This window comes from Centropristis striata, chromosome 13 (assembly GCF_030273125.1).
Source record: "Centropristis striata isolate RG_2023a ecotype Rhode Island chromosome 13, C.striata_1.0, whole genome shotgun sequence".
Lineage (NCBI taxonomy): Eukaryota > Metazoa > Chordata > Actinopteri > Perciformes > Serranidae > Centropristis > Centropristis striata.
In genome coordinates, this window is record NC_081529.1 from 15,133,905 (window position 1) to 15,151,323 (window position 17,419).

The 17,419-nt window shown below is 40.1% G+C and overlaps 1 protein-coding gene across 1 annotated transcript in view; it reads left to right on the plus strand.

Moving 5' to 3' along the window:
* Positions 1-4,935: 4,935 nt before the first annotated feature.
* mybpc2a (myosin binding protein Ca) overlaps positions 4,936-17,419 on the plus strand; it is a 61,463-nt gene continuing 48,979 nt past the window's right edge. Inside the window, exon 1 of the mRNA XM_059348085.1 lies at positions 4,936-5,062. Within this exon, the coding sequence (XP_059204068.1) occupies positions 4,936-5,062 (127 nt within the window). The remainder of the gene's footprint in view (positions 5,063-17,419) is intronic.

Consider the following 17,419-nt stretch of genomic DNA (forward strand, 5'->3'; position numbering starts at 1 on the left):
TTATGAGGTTAAATTAAAAAAAAAAAAAAAGGTCCCATCACTTTCAATTGATCATGTTTTTCATGTTAAATCTCAACCTGAAAAGTAACTAAAGCTGTCAGCTAAATGTAGTGGAGTAAAAAGTACAATATTTGGTTCAAAATTAAGCGGAGTAGAAGTATAAAGTTACATAAAATGGAAATTCTCAACTAAAGTACAAGTACCTCAAAATTGTACTAAAGTTGTGGTGAACATGCATTACAGTATAAAATGTAAACTCTGTGTCCAATGCATTTTTTGTTCACATATCTTTACACGATCCACTAGCTAGTCAATTCTGTGTGAGCACTGAAAAAATATCTGATGTTCATAAACAGCTCAAGCTCTGTGCAGTTAATGGGAAACAAAGTCAGGGGCTCAGACCGTGCCACATGAAAGTATTTCAGCCAAACAGCAATAGCAGCATTCAGTGCAAGGCTGTGGGAGCGAGAGGGATGGTAAAAACAGGATCGCTGGCGGGGGGTGTATTTGTTTGAGTGTTGAGTTCAAATGTCAGCAATCTTTCATCAAAATTGCTGACACCAGCTTTAACTTTCAACCCGTTGTATTGCAGAATAAAGTGAAGGAGAAACTGCTTGCTGGCTCTATGGAGAGATTGTGTTCAGCTCCAACTAATATATTAATACATGCAGAGTTGCTGGCTAACCAGAAATTAAAGGCCTGATGCAAAGACCTGTTTTTTTCCCTTTACATATGATCCATGGTGCCCAAAATGGTTTTGACATTATGATGCATCTTTAAGTCCTGCAAGAAAAGGATCTCCAAAAATGTCAGACCACCTTCTTTAACTCTGACCTCCCCCTCCCACTAGTAATTTTTCATGCAGTCCACTAGAAAGATATTTAAAGCAACTACAAGAAACTTTCATCTTGTGTTGATTTTGGCGCCCCCTGTGGACAAAAGCGCTAGTTTTTCCATGAGCTCCACTCCTGCTGCTGCAAAGATCTTGATCTATTTTGGAAGTGAGAGAAAAATGCAATGCAAATGCAAAATGCAAAACAAAATTTTTCTTTTTTTTGACAGCTGTTTTCTGGATGCATAGCAGTGAGGTAATCTATCTATATATGGTAAGATTACAACCCTGTCACTAGAATAAATGTTGGCATTTTATGATTCTGCAAACCACAGACAAACTGATTTTCATGTTTTGTTTCTGAAATACTGCAACCTGTTATTATCACAAGGTGATAGATACATTTTATTACAAAACTGGAGGAGGAAGAGAGCTAATTCAGGACGTGTTTTATATTTTTTTTATGAAATTCTCTCCATATGTAGAATGAGCAACAAAGGCAACAAGTTCTCCAACATAAACGGTACAGGAGGTTGTGTGTTAGTACCACAAATTATGCCACAAAGGCATGTATCGTGGATCGCGATTCATGGTATCTATGTACGAATCGCGGCTCGCGGTACAACGGCGTGTTCTAAAAATAGCACACACGTACGGCCCGCGGTTGTAAAAAAGGCTGCAGTTTCTGTGGACTTGTGTTGTGAAACCACAGACCTTCTCCAACATAAACGGTACAGGAGGTTGTGTGTTAGTACCACAAATTATGCCACGAAGGCATGTATCGTGGATCGCGATTCATGGAATCTATGTACGAATCGCGGCTCGCGGTACAACGGCGTGTTCTAAAAATAGCACACACGTACGGCCCGCGGTTGTAAAAAAGGCTGCAGTTTCTGTGGACTTGTGTTGTAAAACCACTGACCTTAAAAACTCATGGTAAGGCATTTTACAGTTGCGTAAAAAACGTAAGTTACGTTCAGAAACGTGATTCACTTAACTTAAAAATGGTTTTACTTTTATTTCACATGAGACACGAACCCCACTCTCCTGGGTAAAACTCCACTATTTGTTCGATCCACCACACCTGCCTGAAACTGAATGTGGGAATACGCCCATTTAGACTTTGGTTGACTATCAATCACCACTACGTCAGCAAGATGGCAGTGGATGCATTACAGTGGATGTCAAAATGCGGACGCATTGCTCATTTTTCGCTGCCTGTTCACACGACCTAAATAAATGTTGTTGACGGGAAAACAGACTTACAAAATTTGACTCATCTTTTCGCCAGTGCTCTACCTCTATCACTTTTACTTTCTTTTTTGTTCTTATGTCAATTCTTCTTCTTTTCCTCTTCACTGATCCTGCCATAGTATCAGCCATAACCACAAAATAAGACGTCAAAAATGAACCTGTCTAAAGGAGAATCTCCTTGTGCTAAAGTACAACTCACTGCCAAACTTTGGCTGGGAAAATGTAAACATCGGCCCTTCTAGTCTGCCTGCTGTAAAGAATAACTATATAGAAATAATGTTAATTGTCTCATTTGTTTATATTGGTCATACAAAGGCATCAGTATTACATCAAGACTGTTTTATAACCAGTTAAAAATTCCTTATAGCTGCTTTAACATGTCAGATTTTCCTTCTGGAGTTAAACAGGAAACATATGTGAGCACTTTGAGGCGCCGCTGCATCACTCCATCATATGTCAGTGAGTGCTGATTAGCATCCGTCAGTTCGTTAATGTTCTGGCTCCAGGGCTTAACGAGTTAATCAGCTGGCAGGTTTCCTTGAGGGCTGGACTTTTCTTTATGGCTCTGAAACACTTTTACCCCTCATGGTGTCTTCCCTCTGCTCCTCAGAGCTCTGCTGCTCCTGCCAAGGTTTCAAGTGACTGTCACTCTCTTCCTTTCTTGTTCCACTTGTTGGGGGGTGGGGGGGTGAAGTCATTACAAGTGGTCGTGTGTGTGTGTGTGTGTGTGTGTGAGGGGGGTTGTGGAGGTGATAAAAAGGGATGAAGGAGGAAATGCAGGCAGATCCACAGACAAGAAGGGAGGAAGACGTGTTCAGAGGAATCGTTATAAACAGACAGAGACATGCCTGAGCCCCAGAAGCCAGGTAAGCCGGTCCAACCTGTACGATTACAACACAACACTCAAAACAAAAAAATTAAGGCTGCTGATGCAGTTAATATTCAGATGGATAAGAAATTTAAAATAAAAACCTAATTTCAACCTATTCTTGATATAAAAGGCTTGATTTTGTTCAGACTGAAATTGCATTATGATCAATTAAATTTTTTCTAAGATCAATTTTTATTCAGTTTGTAATCCAGTCGTTATAAAGCAACACAAACATGAAACTTTTACTACTTCTAATATAGTCCGTATATCTCTAATTATATATCCCTTCGATGGCATGGTGACTCAAAGCTGTTAAACATGAGCATTACTCTGTAATCTGCGGTATGAGTTTTAGATTTTATTAGTTAGTGACAAGCTAATGTCTTCATCTACTCAGCCTCAGATTCTCTGTGTTGCTTTCTTATTTCCTGCCATTTATTTGAGAAATATTTGGCATGTTTAGTGAGTAAAAATACAATGAAGTTATTATTTATTTTATTTGATTAAATGTTACTCAGAAAGAAGTGTTTGAAAGAAAAAAATCTTAGATAGGGTGCCACAAAAAATAAGAATCTTTCATGCTCTTAGAGGGACAAATGTGTTGTGTGAGAGGGAATCCTCTCAGGTCCTGGAGGTTTATTAAGCTGAGGAAAGCTGACAGTAATGCCTGAAGGTTTAAGGTTATCACTGAAGAAATGTATTGCTGTGTGTAATTTTTTTGTGTGTAATTTATACACGAGTGGTTATTATTCATGTTTATATCATGCATAAGACTTGAACATGTGTGACCCAGTGCTGTAAAATGAACCCAATGAACCCAATGTATTGTGCTGCAAAGCCATACTGCTGATTTTTCATTTATGTTTTCAGTTTCTGTTAAGCTAAAGTGATGAAAAAGTTTAAATCGATGAAATTGGAGTTTTATTAATTTTATGAAATGTCAAACAGGGTGTGCAAAAAAAATGTAACACCTCGTTTGATCACTGACAGGTCCTGTCACTGCACCGTAATCGACACATGTGAGATTCCAGCAGCATAGCATAACGGAGCCATATGTGCCGTAGATGCAGCACTGTAATATGCGACATTAAACTGTGCAGTCATGTCGTAATGTTTGTGTCAGTCTGAAAAATGCTCTGCTGCCTTTGTCAACTGTGACCTCAAAGCACCGTAAATCAGCTGTTCGCTTGAAACCTGAGAAACGAATGCATGCATGAGGAGAGCGGGGAATGAAGGCAGGAGCAGAGGAGGAGGTAACAGATAAAAGCCCAGAGATGAGCGGGATGATTTGTTAGAGGGACCTCTGCCAAGTCAGGTGTAACTACCTTGCGTCGTATCTCTGCACCTCAGACACCTAATCTATCTGACCCTGATTGCCTCCCTCATTCTGTTACGCTGTCTCCTCCGCTGGCATCCATCTCCCCTCGCCGATCTGCAGGAAGTTCAGCATATCGCTGTTATTGTGAGGAAAAAGTCAGAACTCCTTTTTTCTTGTGGATTTCACATTTCTCGAGGTGTCACATTCTCTGTTGTGATCTTTTCTGCTTATTTCAAACTCCAGCAGATAAAATCAAAAATACATTCTGTATAAACAAAAAAGGTGTCCTTCTCAGTTCCTGCTGGAGACACGTCGAGGTGTTGACGTGTGATAAAAGACATTCATTTGATGGACCTGAAATCTCTCCCCTCCAGAGCACTTCATACCCTTTCCCTTTTTATTCTCCATCAGGCAGTAATTCCATCCCCACATTTCTTTATATCTCACCAATGTGTTGCCGATCCAGCGTCTTGACATCACACATATCGTGTTCCTGCCACCACATTAGTACCTTCTCTCAGGCTCCTCTTGTTCTTGTGTTTCCACCCATCCCAAATTGTTGCCCCTCTCTTGAACTTCGTCACACTCTGGAGCCCCTCTGCCCCTGTCTATCAGCTGGTTACGGCTCATGTGACTGCACCCCATGGCGTCTTGCTCATCATGGTTAATGCCGCCCCAGGACTCAAGAAGGCGTGGTGCTCTAAAGAAGCACGTATCCCAATAAACAGCCACAAGAATAGTTCTCGAGCGAGGAGCTGCGGCCTCATGGACGCCTCTGGGAACAGAGGTGTGTGTCCACACGGTTAGCATCTATTTGACCTGTTTAAACAGAATAAAGCTGCCCAGCAGGATCATTGTTTCGCACACAAGCTATGGATTATTGACTTGTTTGATGTGATGAACGAAGCTCTCTGGTTACACAATAATTAGACCTCGTGCAGCAGTGTTGATGCAGATAGTTGCAGGGTGTCAGGGTGGTGGTTCGCTGCCTGGCACCACTCCATTGCTGAGCGTGTGCAGAAATAACAACCCAATTTTTAATTACCAGTCGTACTGCCAGAGGACAGCATCTCTCTACCCAAACACCCCCTCCCCTTCTTAGGACACAGCAGAGCAGGGCACTTTCACAAAAACACACTGTGAATACGGCTCAGACCAGAGGTTCTCCGTGTGGGAGGACGGCCTCCCCGAGGGGCTATAAACAGTTTCAGTGGAGGCTCTGTGAATGAAAGTAAGAAAACATTACATTATTTATCAAAATAAGATGATAGAGAATAGCCTCAATGTCTGTGACTGTTAAAGAGATAGTGCAGAGATGTTTTCCCAGGTTCAGAAACTGATAAATGTCTTAAGATGGAACTTTTTTATGCATTTGGTGCAGTCTATCAAACAGCAGTTTGGTTCAAACTTTTGAAAGACATTTCAAACAGATATTCTTGTGTTTAAGATTGTAATTTAGGATACACCAACCCACCAATCACAACAGAACAATAACACCACACCATGAAGCTTCTTCTAAGTCCTCAAAAAGAAATTGTGCATTCAAAAGTAGGCTGGAGATTAACCCATTAAGGCCTAAAGCGCCTGGAAAAAAATGCCTGGAAAACCTATGGGCGATTTTCAAATGACCCCCTAAAACCTGAAGTTTTTCTGGAAATTCAACACCTACTAAATAATAGATTTTTCAGCCTCTGTGGCAGATAAAAATGAAATTCAAAAAGTATTTGAGAGCTTATACGCGTGGCTTTCATTTGAGTTTATTTGTCCAAACCTTCAATACATTTTTTTTTTTTAAATCAACAAACTCAGCAAATGTAACATTTGACTGAATAAAAAATCCTATGCATAATACTAATACATGCCCATTAGCAAGATGCAAACATGATATGACCACTGGAAGAACAAGACATAGTTCTCATTAGCCTACTCTAATAAAAAAAAAATCATAATAATAATAATAATAAATAATAATAATACATTTTATATATTGCACTTTTCAGGGTACTCAACGACGCATAAAGTAATATAAGACATAAACAGTCATGATTTCTTATATCATCATCACAATCAATTAGCCTATTATTATTATTATTAATATTAATATATTATTAATATTATTATTATTATCTCCAGATGGCCACAAATCTGTCTGTTCTTTGGTGAAAATATGTCGTCTAAAAACATATTCCTCATCCATAAATCCCGGTCGATTGGTTCCGAGGGTTCAAAGTCCGGATCAGCAATTAAATGATCGGCGCTGTTTCCGTCACTTACTGCTGAGCTCCTCCGCTATAGTTGTCTTCCGCCATGATTTCAAAGTTCTGGAAAAGTCCAATGTTGTATTGCGACACTCCCGCATGTATTCTGATCATGGTCTGATGCATTTCATTGGCCAAGAGACCGAAAATAGGTGGAAAAAAATACAAATACTACAAAATGACATATCCGCTGTCCCGGCCTTAATGGTAGAGTGACGCAACAGCGATCCCGGTCTTAATGGTAGAAATGCGGTAATGTTTTCCCGGCGTCAATGGGTTAAAGAAAGCAATGAATATTCAAAAACACAAGAACATAAAGTACCAACAAAATTTGACAATATATAATATAATAAAAGCATATAAGCATAAACTGAGAGGCAGGTGAGGGGAGATCCACACTTTCAGAACCGGATCTGAGACAGGGGACTGCTATTTGTGTCCCGTGTGAGTCAAAGGTGTTACAGTATATGGACTCACCCTGCGTAGTTACCAAGTAGCTGTTTTTAGGTCCAAATCTGTTCCTTTACAGTAACTTTAGTCAAGTGGTTGTATTGCCTGAAGTTAAGCATTTCCTGTGAAAGTTTAATTTGAAAAGCTACTATGACATGCCATCCCTGACACGTCTGGAACCGACGCAGAATGGGGCCTCATACATCGACATAAGCTGCAGAGAGCCGTGACAAAATGTTTATATCCGATGAGTTGAGATGAGAATGTGTTGGTAATAATTAGTGTCACCTGCTGACACCGCAGTCACTAGGCAGCACTGTAAGCAGCCTGTTGGAAATACACAGCGGTGAGGACATCGTCAGTCATTTCTGTTGTCCAAAGTTATCAGAAGTTGTGCGTCCTTTAGAAGCACCAGCATGTCAGCACTGCTGCATGTCTGCACTGCACTGAGATTTCATACAACTAGTTTTTTTAAATCTTTTCAGCAAAATGTGCTTTCAACTCTTGAATTCTTCCAGAAGTTAAACATTTCCCGCTGGAAAGAACAGAATGGAGCAGTTTGATGCTTACTGTCTTTGCCTTGTTTTTTAGTTTGAAAAATGCATTTTATTGCTAAGCAACTCATGGCAGATTAGTCCACTGTAAGATCTGGAGGGACTTGACAGTTTTCAGCGGATGAATTTAGATGTCTGTCTGAAGTCTTGTTGCTTTGAGTCTATGTTTGTGAAACACCACAGACCCATCTGAAATATGTGCATGAAACCGACCCCACTGGACATCTACGAGTCTATCTTCTTGTCTTTGGCGTGTAGCAGTTGTTCAGTGGAAGGTTAAGTCTGTCACCCTATTGGCTGCAGGCTAGAAAGAGTCCAACATCCTATCACCCCCTCAACCCTCAAACCACACGACTCACAAGTGGTCCAGTGTAGCATTACCTCATACCGAGGCTATCATCAGGTTCCCACAGGTATGCACCCGCTGTTTGATGGATTACAGACAGATGCAGAGTCAAACGACGACGCTCTGAGGTCCCTCAAAGAACTGAGCCCTTATATATCATTAACAAAGTCTATCTAAACACAGCCCGAGTCGTGTGTTGCGCAGTGGATACGCACCCAGAATGTTTTATTCCTTATTCCGAAAGCTTCCTCTGTGATTTGAGAGAGGCCTTGGCCTATTTGGAGTGCAGACTGTGTTGATGCGAGCTGGAAGACAAAAGGAAATGAATGGAAAGCTGAAGTGGATGACAGCTTAATATGGTATTTAAAGCCGCCTTTGTTTACCCAATACCGCAGATTCCTCATCCCTAAATTAGAGTTGCATTTAGCAATTGTTTTCTTATGTTGAGACTGCTTTATTCACATAATAACGATTCATTCAAATCGTCAGGAAAGTTTACAGCAGTGCCATAGAATCTAATCTTCAGTTTTGCACCCCTTTTATTCCTCTTCCAACCCTATTACCAAATCCTTTCTTTTCTCCTCTCTTGTTCCTTCATAAATCTTCCTACTCACGTGTGGCAGAGAGAGGAGGGGAGCAGGGGAGAGAGACATCACTGGTGGAATCCAAACAAGCCATAATTCTTATCATCATCACTACAACCCAGTGTTATATACAGCTGTCCCATCCTTCACATTCCCGCTACAGGCCCGCGTGTCTAATCCCTCAGTCCTTCGCCACAACAGGCCTAATGCATGACCGTTACACCATGTAGACTGAATAACACACAGGAGTGTCAGCACCTTTAAAGGTTTATCTACCTGTCTCAGTGGGACAAATATTATTATTGACCTTTTCTTTGTACAAAGGTCTCTGCAGAGTCAGTGCTTCTGAGATCAACAGTAGCACAGTGTTTGTGCATGGTTGCATCCGTCTTGCAACAATAAAATAAACACAAAATAAGGTAGAATTTGTTCAATGAAGTCGCCAGAATGAAGCATTTTACATTTCTGCAACCACAAACATGTTGAATGTGAATATTTCTGAATGGCTGCTCCTATTTTTATTCTGGAATGTGACAACCGTCGCTTTAAAATTGCGACAAACATGTGACGAATACAAACCGCTGTCAATGTGACAACAACTGCAAAAACATTTTGCACACATTCACACCTGGAAGATGCCTGGTACAACCACAGTCTGATCTGCTGAGCAGCTCCACTGGAGCAGTTGAGGGTTAATAGCCTTGCTCAAGGGCACCTCAGTGGTGGTAATGAAGATGGGGTTATGGTTAAGGTTAGGCACCGACACAAGGGATGTAGTACCGGTATTGATATCTGGTCAATATGGCCAAAATTTGGTGGATCAGAAAAAAAAGTAGGGGGATAAAGAACCATTGGGGGTCCAGGGGCACATAATCATTGCATATTTTAATAAATTATTTTAAAGGAGAATAAAGGTTCTTGTATGTTTTATTTACGGCAGCTTATTTTGACAGTCTTCTTGTAGATTTTGTGGTGGATTCTGTTAACACACTGTGCTATTATTAAGAAAGCTGCATGTGTTTTTAGCGACAGGAGGTAATTCGTCACAGTTTAGCTTTTTGAGATAAAAACAACTTTAATTGTTAACTAATGTTAGTTTGTGGCTACCGAACGGCATAATGCAGCAGTGTGTTTGGAGCTGACCGGGCTAGACAGGTTGATAGTATGTAGTTCGTCTCACTTGCACACTGAGAGATGATGTGGGGACGGGACTGATTCAGACAGGTAGGCACGTTTCTCTATCATGAAGCTGAGTAGTGGGGTATTCAATGCACGTGTGTGCATGTCTCGGAGGAGGATGGAGAGGTGGGGGTCGGGGTTTTGATTGACTGAAGGGTGATAGACACTCTATTGAGCAAAAGCAACACAACGCAACATAACTTTATATTACAAATTGTGTAAAAATACTTATATAAAATATGCAGCACATGAGACTATGGACCACAAATAGACTCTGGGTAATTAATGGGAAACCCTGGTCCTGAGTTGGTTGGTTGTTAACTCCTGCCCACCAACTATGTGGCTTTAACGCTGACCAGCGGTTTTCTAGCATTTAGCAACCACTCAAAATGCTTTAGCACTACAAGTCAGCATTAACCCATTTATGGTAGCAGTTTTGTTATAGAAATGTAAACACACTCACACCAATCACACACGGCTGGCACAGCTTTCTGGAGTAGTTTTGTGTTCAGTATCTTGCAACCAGTCTGGTCAAAGTATCCAGAGGTCAAAACCACGACCTTCCGATCACTGGACGACCGCCCTACCACTTGAGCCACTGCCACCCAATAAAATGTGCTGACAACCAACAAGTCTGAGTAGCCACAGATTCTCAGTTTACTAACATGGAAGACTAAAATAAACAGCAATAAAATAGTCACATTTGTCAAAGGGCTGGACGCAAACTAAATAAATTAAACGTAACTATGATACAAGCTTGTTTTTCTGACCTCATTTGACAATTTTCCTCACATTTGTTCACCTCAACCCAGTAAATCCTTGTACCATGATAGCAAATATGACCAATCACTGCAGCTTTCATCCATCAACCGTGATGCACCTAAAAGTTACGTTCCATTTGTTTTTGACAGAAATTATAATTACAGTCTAAAACAGAAATGTAATAACATTTCTGCTAGAAGAAATGATGCAGGATGGAAGAGACGGGCTGGATGAGAGCGTGATACATTTGTCCTCTAAAGCAAAACTTTAACAAGTTCTCTTAGAGGTTCATGAAAGAAAATCCTTTAAAATATTGAAAATATTAAAAATATTCCATTTTTCTCCCCTCACTTGCTGAAGCTTAGCAGCCAAAAACAAAAAGTAGGTCATCCAAATATGCAAACACTTCTCCCGTTCCCTTCCTGGTCAGTGTGTTTAAAACTGGGAGCTCTGAGAATATACCAGCAGCTTCCTGACACTTTCACTTGCAGGTGGTGATTATTTTTGATACCTCAGCCCCGACAGTCACTGATATTACTGGTAAAATGTGTCCTTTGACGTCAGTTTTACAACAACCATTACTAATCTGCATGTTAAGCTAGTATTGAATCATTCCTGATTGTATCCCATTACCTCCTCCTCCACAGGGGGTGATGCTCTATTCAGTGCATGATGTAAATCAGACCATAGGGACTGTCAGATGAACTTGGCAGATGATTGAGTGATAGAGAAGGCCGAGGCTTAAGTGTACCCCGATTCTGCCGACAGCACCGCTCGCTCTCCATCCTCCTCATAAAATGCTGAAACTCCATCAGTCACGCTCTGCCCCCAGCATGGATGCCAGCCAAGTGCCAATAATACCATTGATACACATCCACACACTCAGGCTTATAAATAGATGGTTTGAATATTAATCTTCTCTTTATGCTCTGCTGCCAATATTCCTACATTTTGTGTATTTTTTTAATATTATGCAAATTCAAAAACACATCTCAGTCACACCATCGTGTGGTTTTAGGTACAGTAGCAGCAGCTTGGCCACGTGTGATCATCGGGCATTATAATGAAATTAGTTGCTTTTAAAGTGGGATTAAGGTGCTTTTAAGGCATTGAGGGATTCCCTTCTGAATAGCACTGCCAAATATGTGTAGAATTTGGAGTGGATGGGAGTTTTACTTACAGGAAACATCTCAGAGAGGCAGAGCTGCTTTTAAAGCAGGGGAGGCTCTGATTGGTTGAGTTCAGTCTAAGTGGGTGGATACAGGTGGAAAACTTCATTTTCAGGTTAATGTCATTATTTTAATACCTTCATGAGTACAGGTGCAAGTCATGTGCTTTCCTTTTTCTGTTTTGTGCTGTAAATAGAACCTTCATTTTTCTGGGAAATCAGACAGTTTGTATATTTAAAAACAAGGCTTTAAGGGGACCAATCCAAACACAGATGGTGTCATTATTCTACAGCCATTACATCACACAACCAACATTTGAAACCCTGATTCTAGAAAAGCTGTGCAAAACGCAAACAGAATGCATCAAATTCAGAATGACAGTACATTGTTACATAAACAAAAGTTAGTTAGTTTGACCATTAAATATTCTTTGTACTGTATTCTCAATTGAATGTAAGATAAAAAGGATTTGCAAATCATTGCATTCTGTTTTTATTCATGTTTTTCACAGTGTCCTCACTTCTTGGGAATCTGGGTTATACTCATGATGATACAAACAAATTAAAATAAAGCCATAATTCCAATCAGCAAATCTAACCAGTTTTTTTCTGGAACTACATTTATTTATTCCAAGACACGCTTAAATTAGGATTCCAGCTATTAAATATTGCACTTATATAAAATGCAGAGACTTGTAAGAGAAACATCAAAACTAGAGCCTGACCTATAGATCGATCAGCACGAATGTTGTCTGATATGCACTGATATTATATATTATTATTATTTTCTAGAATATAATGCAGGTAAGGAAATTTAGAAATGGTGTCATCACATAGACTGACAATTTTCGAATATAACAGCAAACATAAACTAGTAAGCTCACTCTGTCTATATGTTAAAAAATAAATAGTTATTGTTGCATGTATTTATTTTGGAAGATATATCAATATCAAAACTTTTCACTCCCTCGTATCAGTAAAGGCATCAGCCCTGAAAAATCCAGTATTGGTTGGACTCTGATCAAAACCACAGTCTCTAATTAAGCTCCAAAGATGCTGCATCCTACACTTCCCATAATGCAACTCCATAGCAAGTTTTATGTCTTAGCCCAAGACGAGATAACCCTGATGACACCACTGGAGTTATTTTTACAAACTTCTGAATGCTTGCCTCAGAGAAACTGAAGAGATTTTATGACCATATTAACGGGGTGAGCAGCACCTCCCTAATTTTGATGTGTGAAATCGGTGGAGTGCTGCTTTAAAAACAGTCCTTTTCTTTTTCACCGACTTCAGTTTACTTAACGTGAAAAAGATAAAGAGCAGCCTGATATTAACTCCAAAAAGCTGATTCTGTGTCTCTGAACGATCTTGGCGAAAACAAGCTTTTCTAGGATATAAACACAGAACGACATGTGTGCGAGAGGTCGTTTTAGCTTATTACAATCAGTTAAGATGCACAGATGTTTATTTTCTTGTGTGGTTAAAAAACTTTTTTTTGCGATGCACCTCAGGGCTTTCCTTCATCCTGCTTTTCTGATTTGCCATCTGTTGAAAAATAAACTTTAAGCATCTAAAGGAAATATTAACGGCACAAGTGATACGTGGATTTATTATGAGGAATATCCTGTGGTTCTTTGGCTCCGCACTTTATGGTTTAACTCAAACATTTTGCCTCAGGAGCATTTCGGACTCCCACAAGTAACTCAAAACTGCAACTTGCTACTTGTTGGATCTGCATGCACACAGCTCCACTCACACACACACACTCACACACACGGTAACTTGAGCTCATAGTTTCACCTGTGACTGACACACTTGTGTAGAGGGGTGCAGCCGGGGTGCAGTGAAAAAGGGCACCAGGCTGCATTAACAAAGTATGAGCTCTGAGAATATATTACCACCAATTGGCGTTATGCTCAGCCTGAGAGGAGGCCGCGCTGGCCCCACTCTCTAGTTAACACGTCTGCTGCTGCCATAGCTTACGGTTGTAGACACGCTTAAGTGACTTAATGTATTCAGCCGTCCTCCAACATCAAGCTGCAGTAGAAACAAAACCACTTAAGTGGTGCATTCCTCAGCAGCAGCATTAGACGTCTCTTAAAGACGCAGCTGCTCTGCATCCGGCATCAAAACGCACATTCAAACAAATGCATATGAGGAAATCGTGCCCCGTTCAGCGATGAGAGAGAAAGATTTCAAGATTCTAATGTTTGGCTTGGTCTGACTCCTTTGGCTTAACCAACTGAACAAGCGGGAGACGTACGCAGCAGAGGAAGACAGGGAAATGTCAAGAGAGATTAACGAAGCACATTCCTCAGAGGTTACCCTTCAAAAGCAAAATGGGAGGAGAGAGCAGGAGAGAGAGGGAGAGGGGCTGTGTGGTGGAGGGGATGAGCACAGAAATGTAAATGTGCTCTCTTTTTTTTCAGTATAAAGTGTGTGAAATACTCCATAAGAAACAATGTCAGGTTGTTGGTTCTCATTGTAATCATCTCTGACATGTTAACTTATAGATCTTGCTTGCTTTCCATCTTTCTGTATAATAAATAATATGTGTGTGTGATTATAACATGATAGAAGAAATAAACTTCGTAGAAACTTTGTATCTTGGACTGTAGGTGTCACGATACAGTGAGCATGAGCAGGGGTTGCCAATAGTCAACATGGCTGATTAGAAAAAGAGTCGAAACACTTTAAATTGATCATGTTGTTATGTTAAATCTCAACCTGTAAAGTAACCAAAGCTAGCAGCTAAATGTAGTGGAGAGAAAAGTACAATATTTGCCTAAAATGTAGTGGAGTAGAAGTTTAAAGTTACATAAAATGGAAACACTCAAGCAAAGTGCAAGTACCTCAAAATTGTAATTAAGTACAGTATTTGAGTAAATGTACTTCATTACTTTCCACCACTATCTACCACCCATGTAATTCAAACCTCCTCAGCAGGACTTCCAATGGAAGTGATTGATGGATGAATTTTGGGATGCATATCAACGAACACTTAGCACCAATTATATTAATTTTGGGTTGGTGGGTTTTGATGTGACAGGTCACAGCTGGAACTAATTTGTATGTATTCTCATAATTTTGTTGCCGGTTATCAGACAGGATTGTCAACTTGTTATACTCAGTTTCCATCAACAGCCTGAGGCTGACCCAACGCTAGCAGATTTCCGTGATGGACTTCCAGTTTAGCCTTATGCTGAACCTCTTCTTGACTTTCCAAATGTTATCGGACTGAACTGATCAATTTCTGACAGTGAGTCGAGTCAGTTCACAGGGGTTGTCACTTTCATACTAATTTATCCACCGTTTTACAGTAGCAACACAGTTGGCTACTGTAGATCGTAAGATGGAGGCACAAGCTTAACAGACTTGGTTGTGATTACAAAATGGCTGAAGGGACAGACAAGGCTGGATGGCTGGTAAAAAACTGTTGACGGTCCACTGGGCCACCAAGGTTTGTCCCAGTATGCCAGATACTATATTCTAGTACACCACTAGAGCAAAGTAACAGCAAACTACGATGTCAGGCGATATTGAGAAGACGTCTATGTAAATGCACAGCTTTACAATGGCACTAATTCCTAACTGTGGCGCTGAATGCAAAGTAAAGTTAAATAGACTATAATTTGAATTGAGTTTAGAGAACCTGATTGTCAGAAATCTTAAGCTTTTTGTGAAAACTACATTATGTCAAACAGCATTAAAGCATCAAAAATGTTAAACATAATGGATGATAAGTTATTTTGGAAATGTGTCAAGTATAGCAACAAGTCAGCAAATGCTTAGAATTATTAAAGCAGGTATAATTGATATTTAACATCATCAGTGGATCACATGACTTAAAAATCACATGTATTATAAAGGGGTCACTTCTCATGTAATACCCTGTACAGACTATAAATCGTCAGTTTAATTGAATCAATCCAAATCGAATTTGGAAGCTGCAGTTGATCTGAAATCGTCACAGTTTTGTCTTTCAGCTCATTCTTTATTCATATAGCATTTCTTTCAGTCGCAGCAGGTGGCTGTTTGCAGCCATAAACCTTATCAAGCCACTGTATACAACTGTATCAGCAGCCGACAGCAAACTGACACAGTTAGAGACTAGCTGCTGAACATAAAGGAACATTTAGCAGCTAAAGAGACAGTTATTCCCTCAGGAGTTGGTAGAGACCAAACACAGAGCTAAAAGAAAGGAAATACTTGACCTACATTCATCAGGTAAAAACAAACACGATTCCAAATGAATTATTCTGTTGCTTCATGAGTAAATGAGCAACTGTTTGCTTACACGTTTCATCATATCAACTTAAAGGCTTATAAAGTTTCAGTGTTGTGTACACTGCTTGTTTTGTTTGTTTTTCAGAAGAAAATGTACTTACACTTCTTCTATCTTATGAGTGGTTCAGCAATCAGACAGTGTTTTAAAGTGAAAAACTGTGAATAAAACATATCTGACCTTGTAATCCACTGCAATATATAAATATATATACAAAGCAGCCCATGCCATTTAGAGGATACTTATATCTTAAGCACCTTGAAGATTCAAGAATGCATACATCTTTTAGTATCCGTGGTCAGAAGCAAATCCCCAACCCAGGCAGTGTTAGTGCTCTGCTCTTGAAAACCAACACATACTTACTTCACACACAAAATCCCCCCCTGCGTCTCAACTTCAGTATTATTACTTAATCTTAATCTGGCCGGAGTCATATTATGAAGCATTAAAGCCCTCAAGTTTAAAATGATATTAGCGATAAGCTTTTGGAAATAAAAAACGGTCTATAATTGTGATGCAGAGAGCAGGAAGTCGTGTGTGTATTTAAAGGCAGTATTCACTCCGGTAGGGTCAGCGAAAACTGAGTAAATAAAATCCTCTTTCAACAAGCATCTCACATGATATTAGTTAAATATAAACGGTCTCATCTCCCCCACTTAAGAACCCAATCCCCAGGCTCTTAACGTGAGGCTTCACGCCATCCTTGACCCCTGTTGGCCTGGCTCATTCTTCTCCTCTCTCCCCGCTTTAGTTTCTGCCTCTTTGCTCACCAACTCTTTATTTTTTTCTCTCTCTTCAGAAGAAAGTGGAATCAGATTAAAGTAGGACAAAGAAACGGTGGGACGAAAAAGTGCTGAGAGTAGGGATTTGCATTAAGTGAAAAGAAAGAAGGAACGGAGACCGCAAGAGACATTATCCATTTAACAGATACCTGGAAGACAGAGAGACAGACGGCTGTAGAGTGAAATTATCTAGGGCAGGGAGGACTGCCGATGAAGCGTGGACGGTAATGAGAACGGAGATGGATCCGCACAGACAGCGTGTTCATCAGCTGTGCATTACTTTCAGCATTAGCGCCAAGGGTTGAAGGGGCACAGTTGTCCCGGTTGTGACTTAGCGGTTTGCTCAAAGCTTTTCCCACGCAGCACAGACAGGCCTGTGACAGGGAAGGCTGAGGGAGCGTACAGGGGTCTGAAGGAGAAACAGGTCACTTATGGATAATTACAGCAAAAAAATATCTTAACCGGTCTTATCAACTTGAATCACAAAGTGGAGCTTCAGTAGAGAACAACGTTCACCTTCACTAATTGAGATGCTGTAGATTTGCCATATCTGCCCAAATTAAATATGAGTGTTAAGTATGGAACTAATGAGACTTAAAACTTTTTTGAAATAAGTGAGAAGTGAAGCCAATACAAAAGTGTGTTGAATCTAAATTCTTTCTAATGGCCAGCAGGGCATTGCAGGCACTGCTGACACAAATATATATTGTATAGAAGTCTATGAAAAAATTACCCTAATTCTCGCTTGATTTATTACCCCAGTAAACATTTTC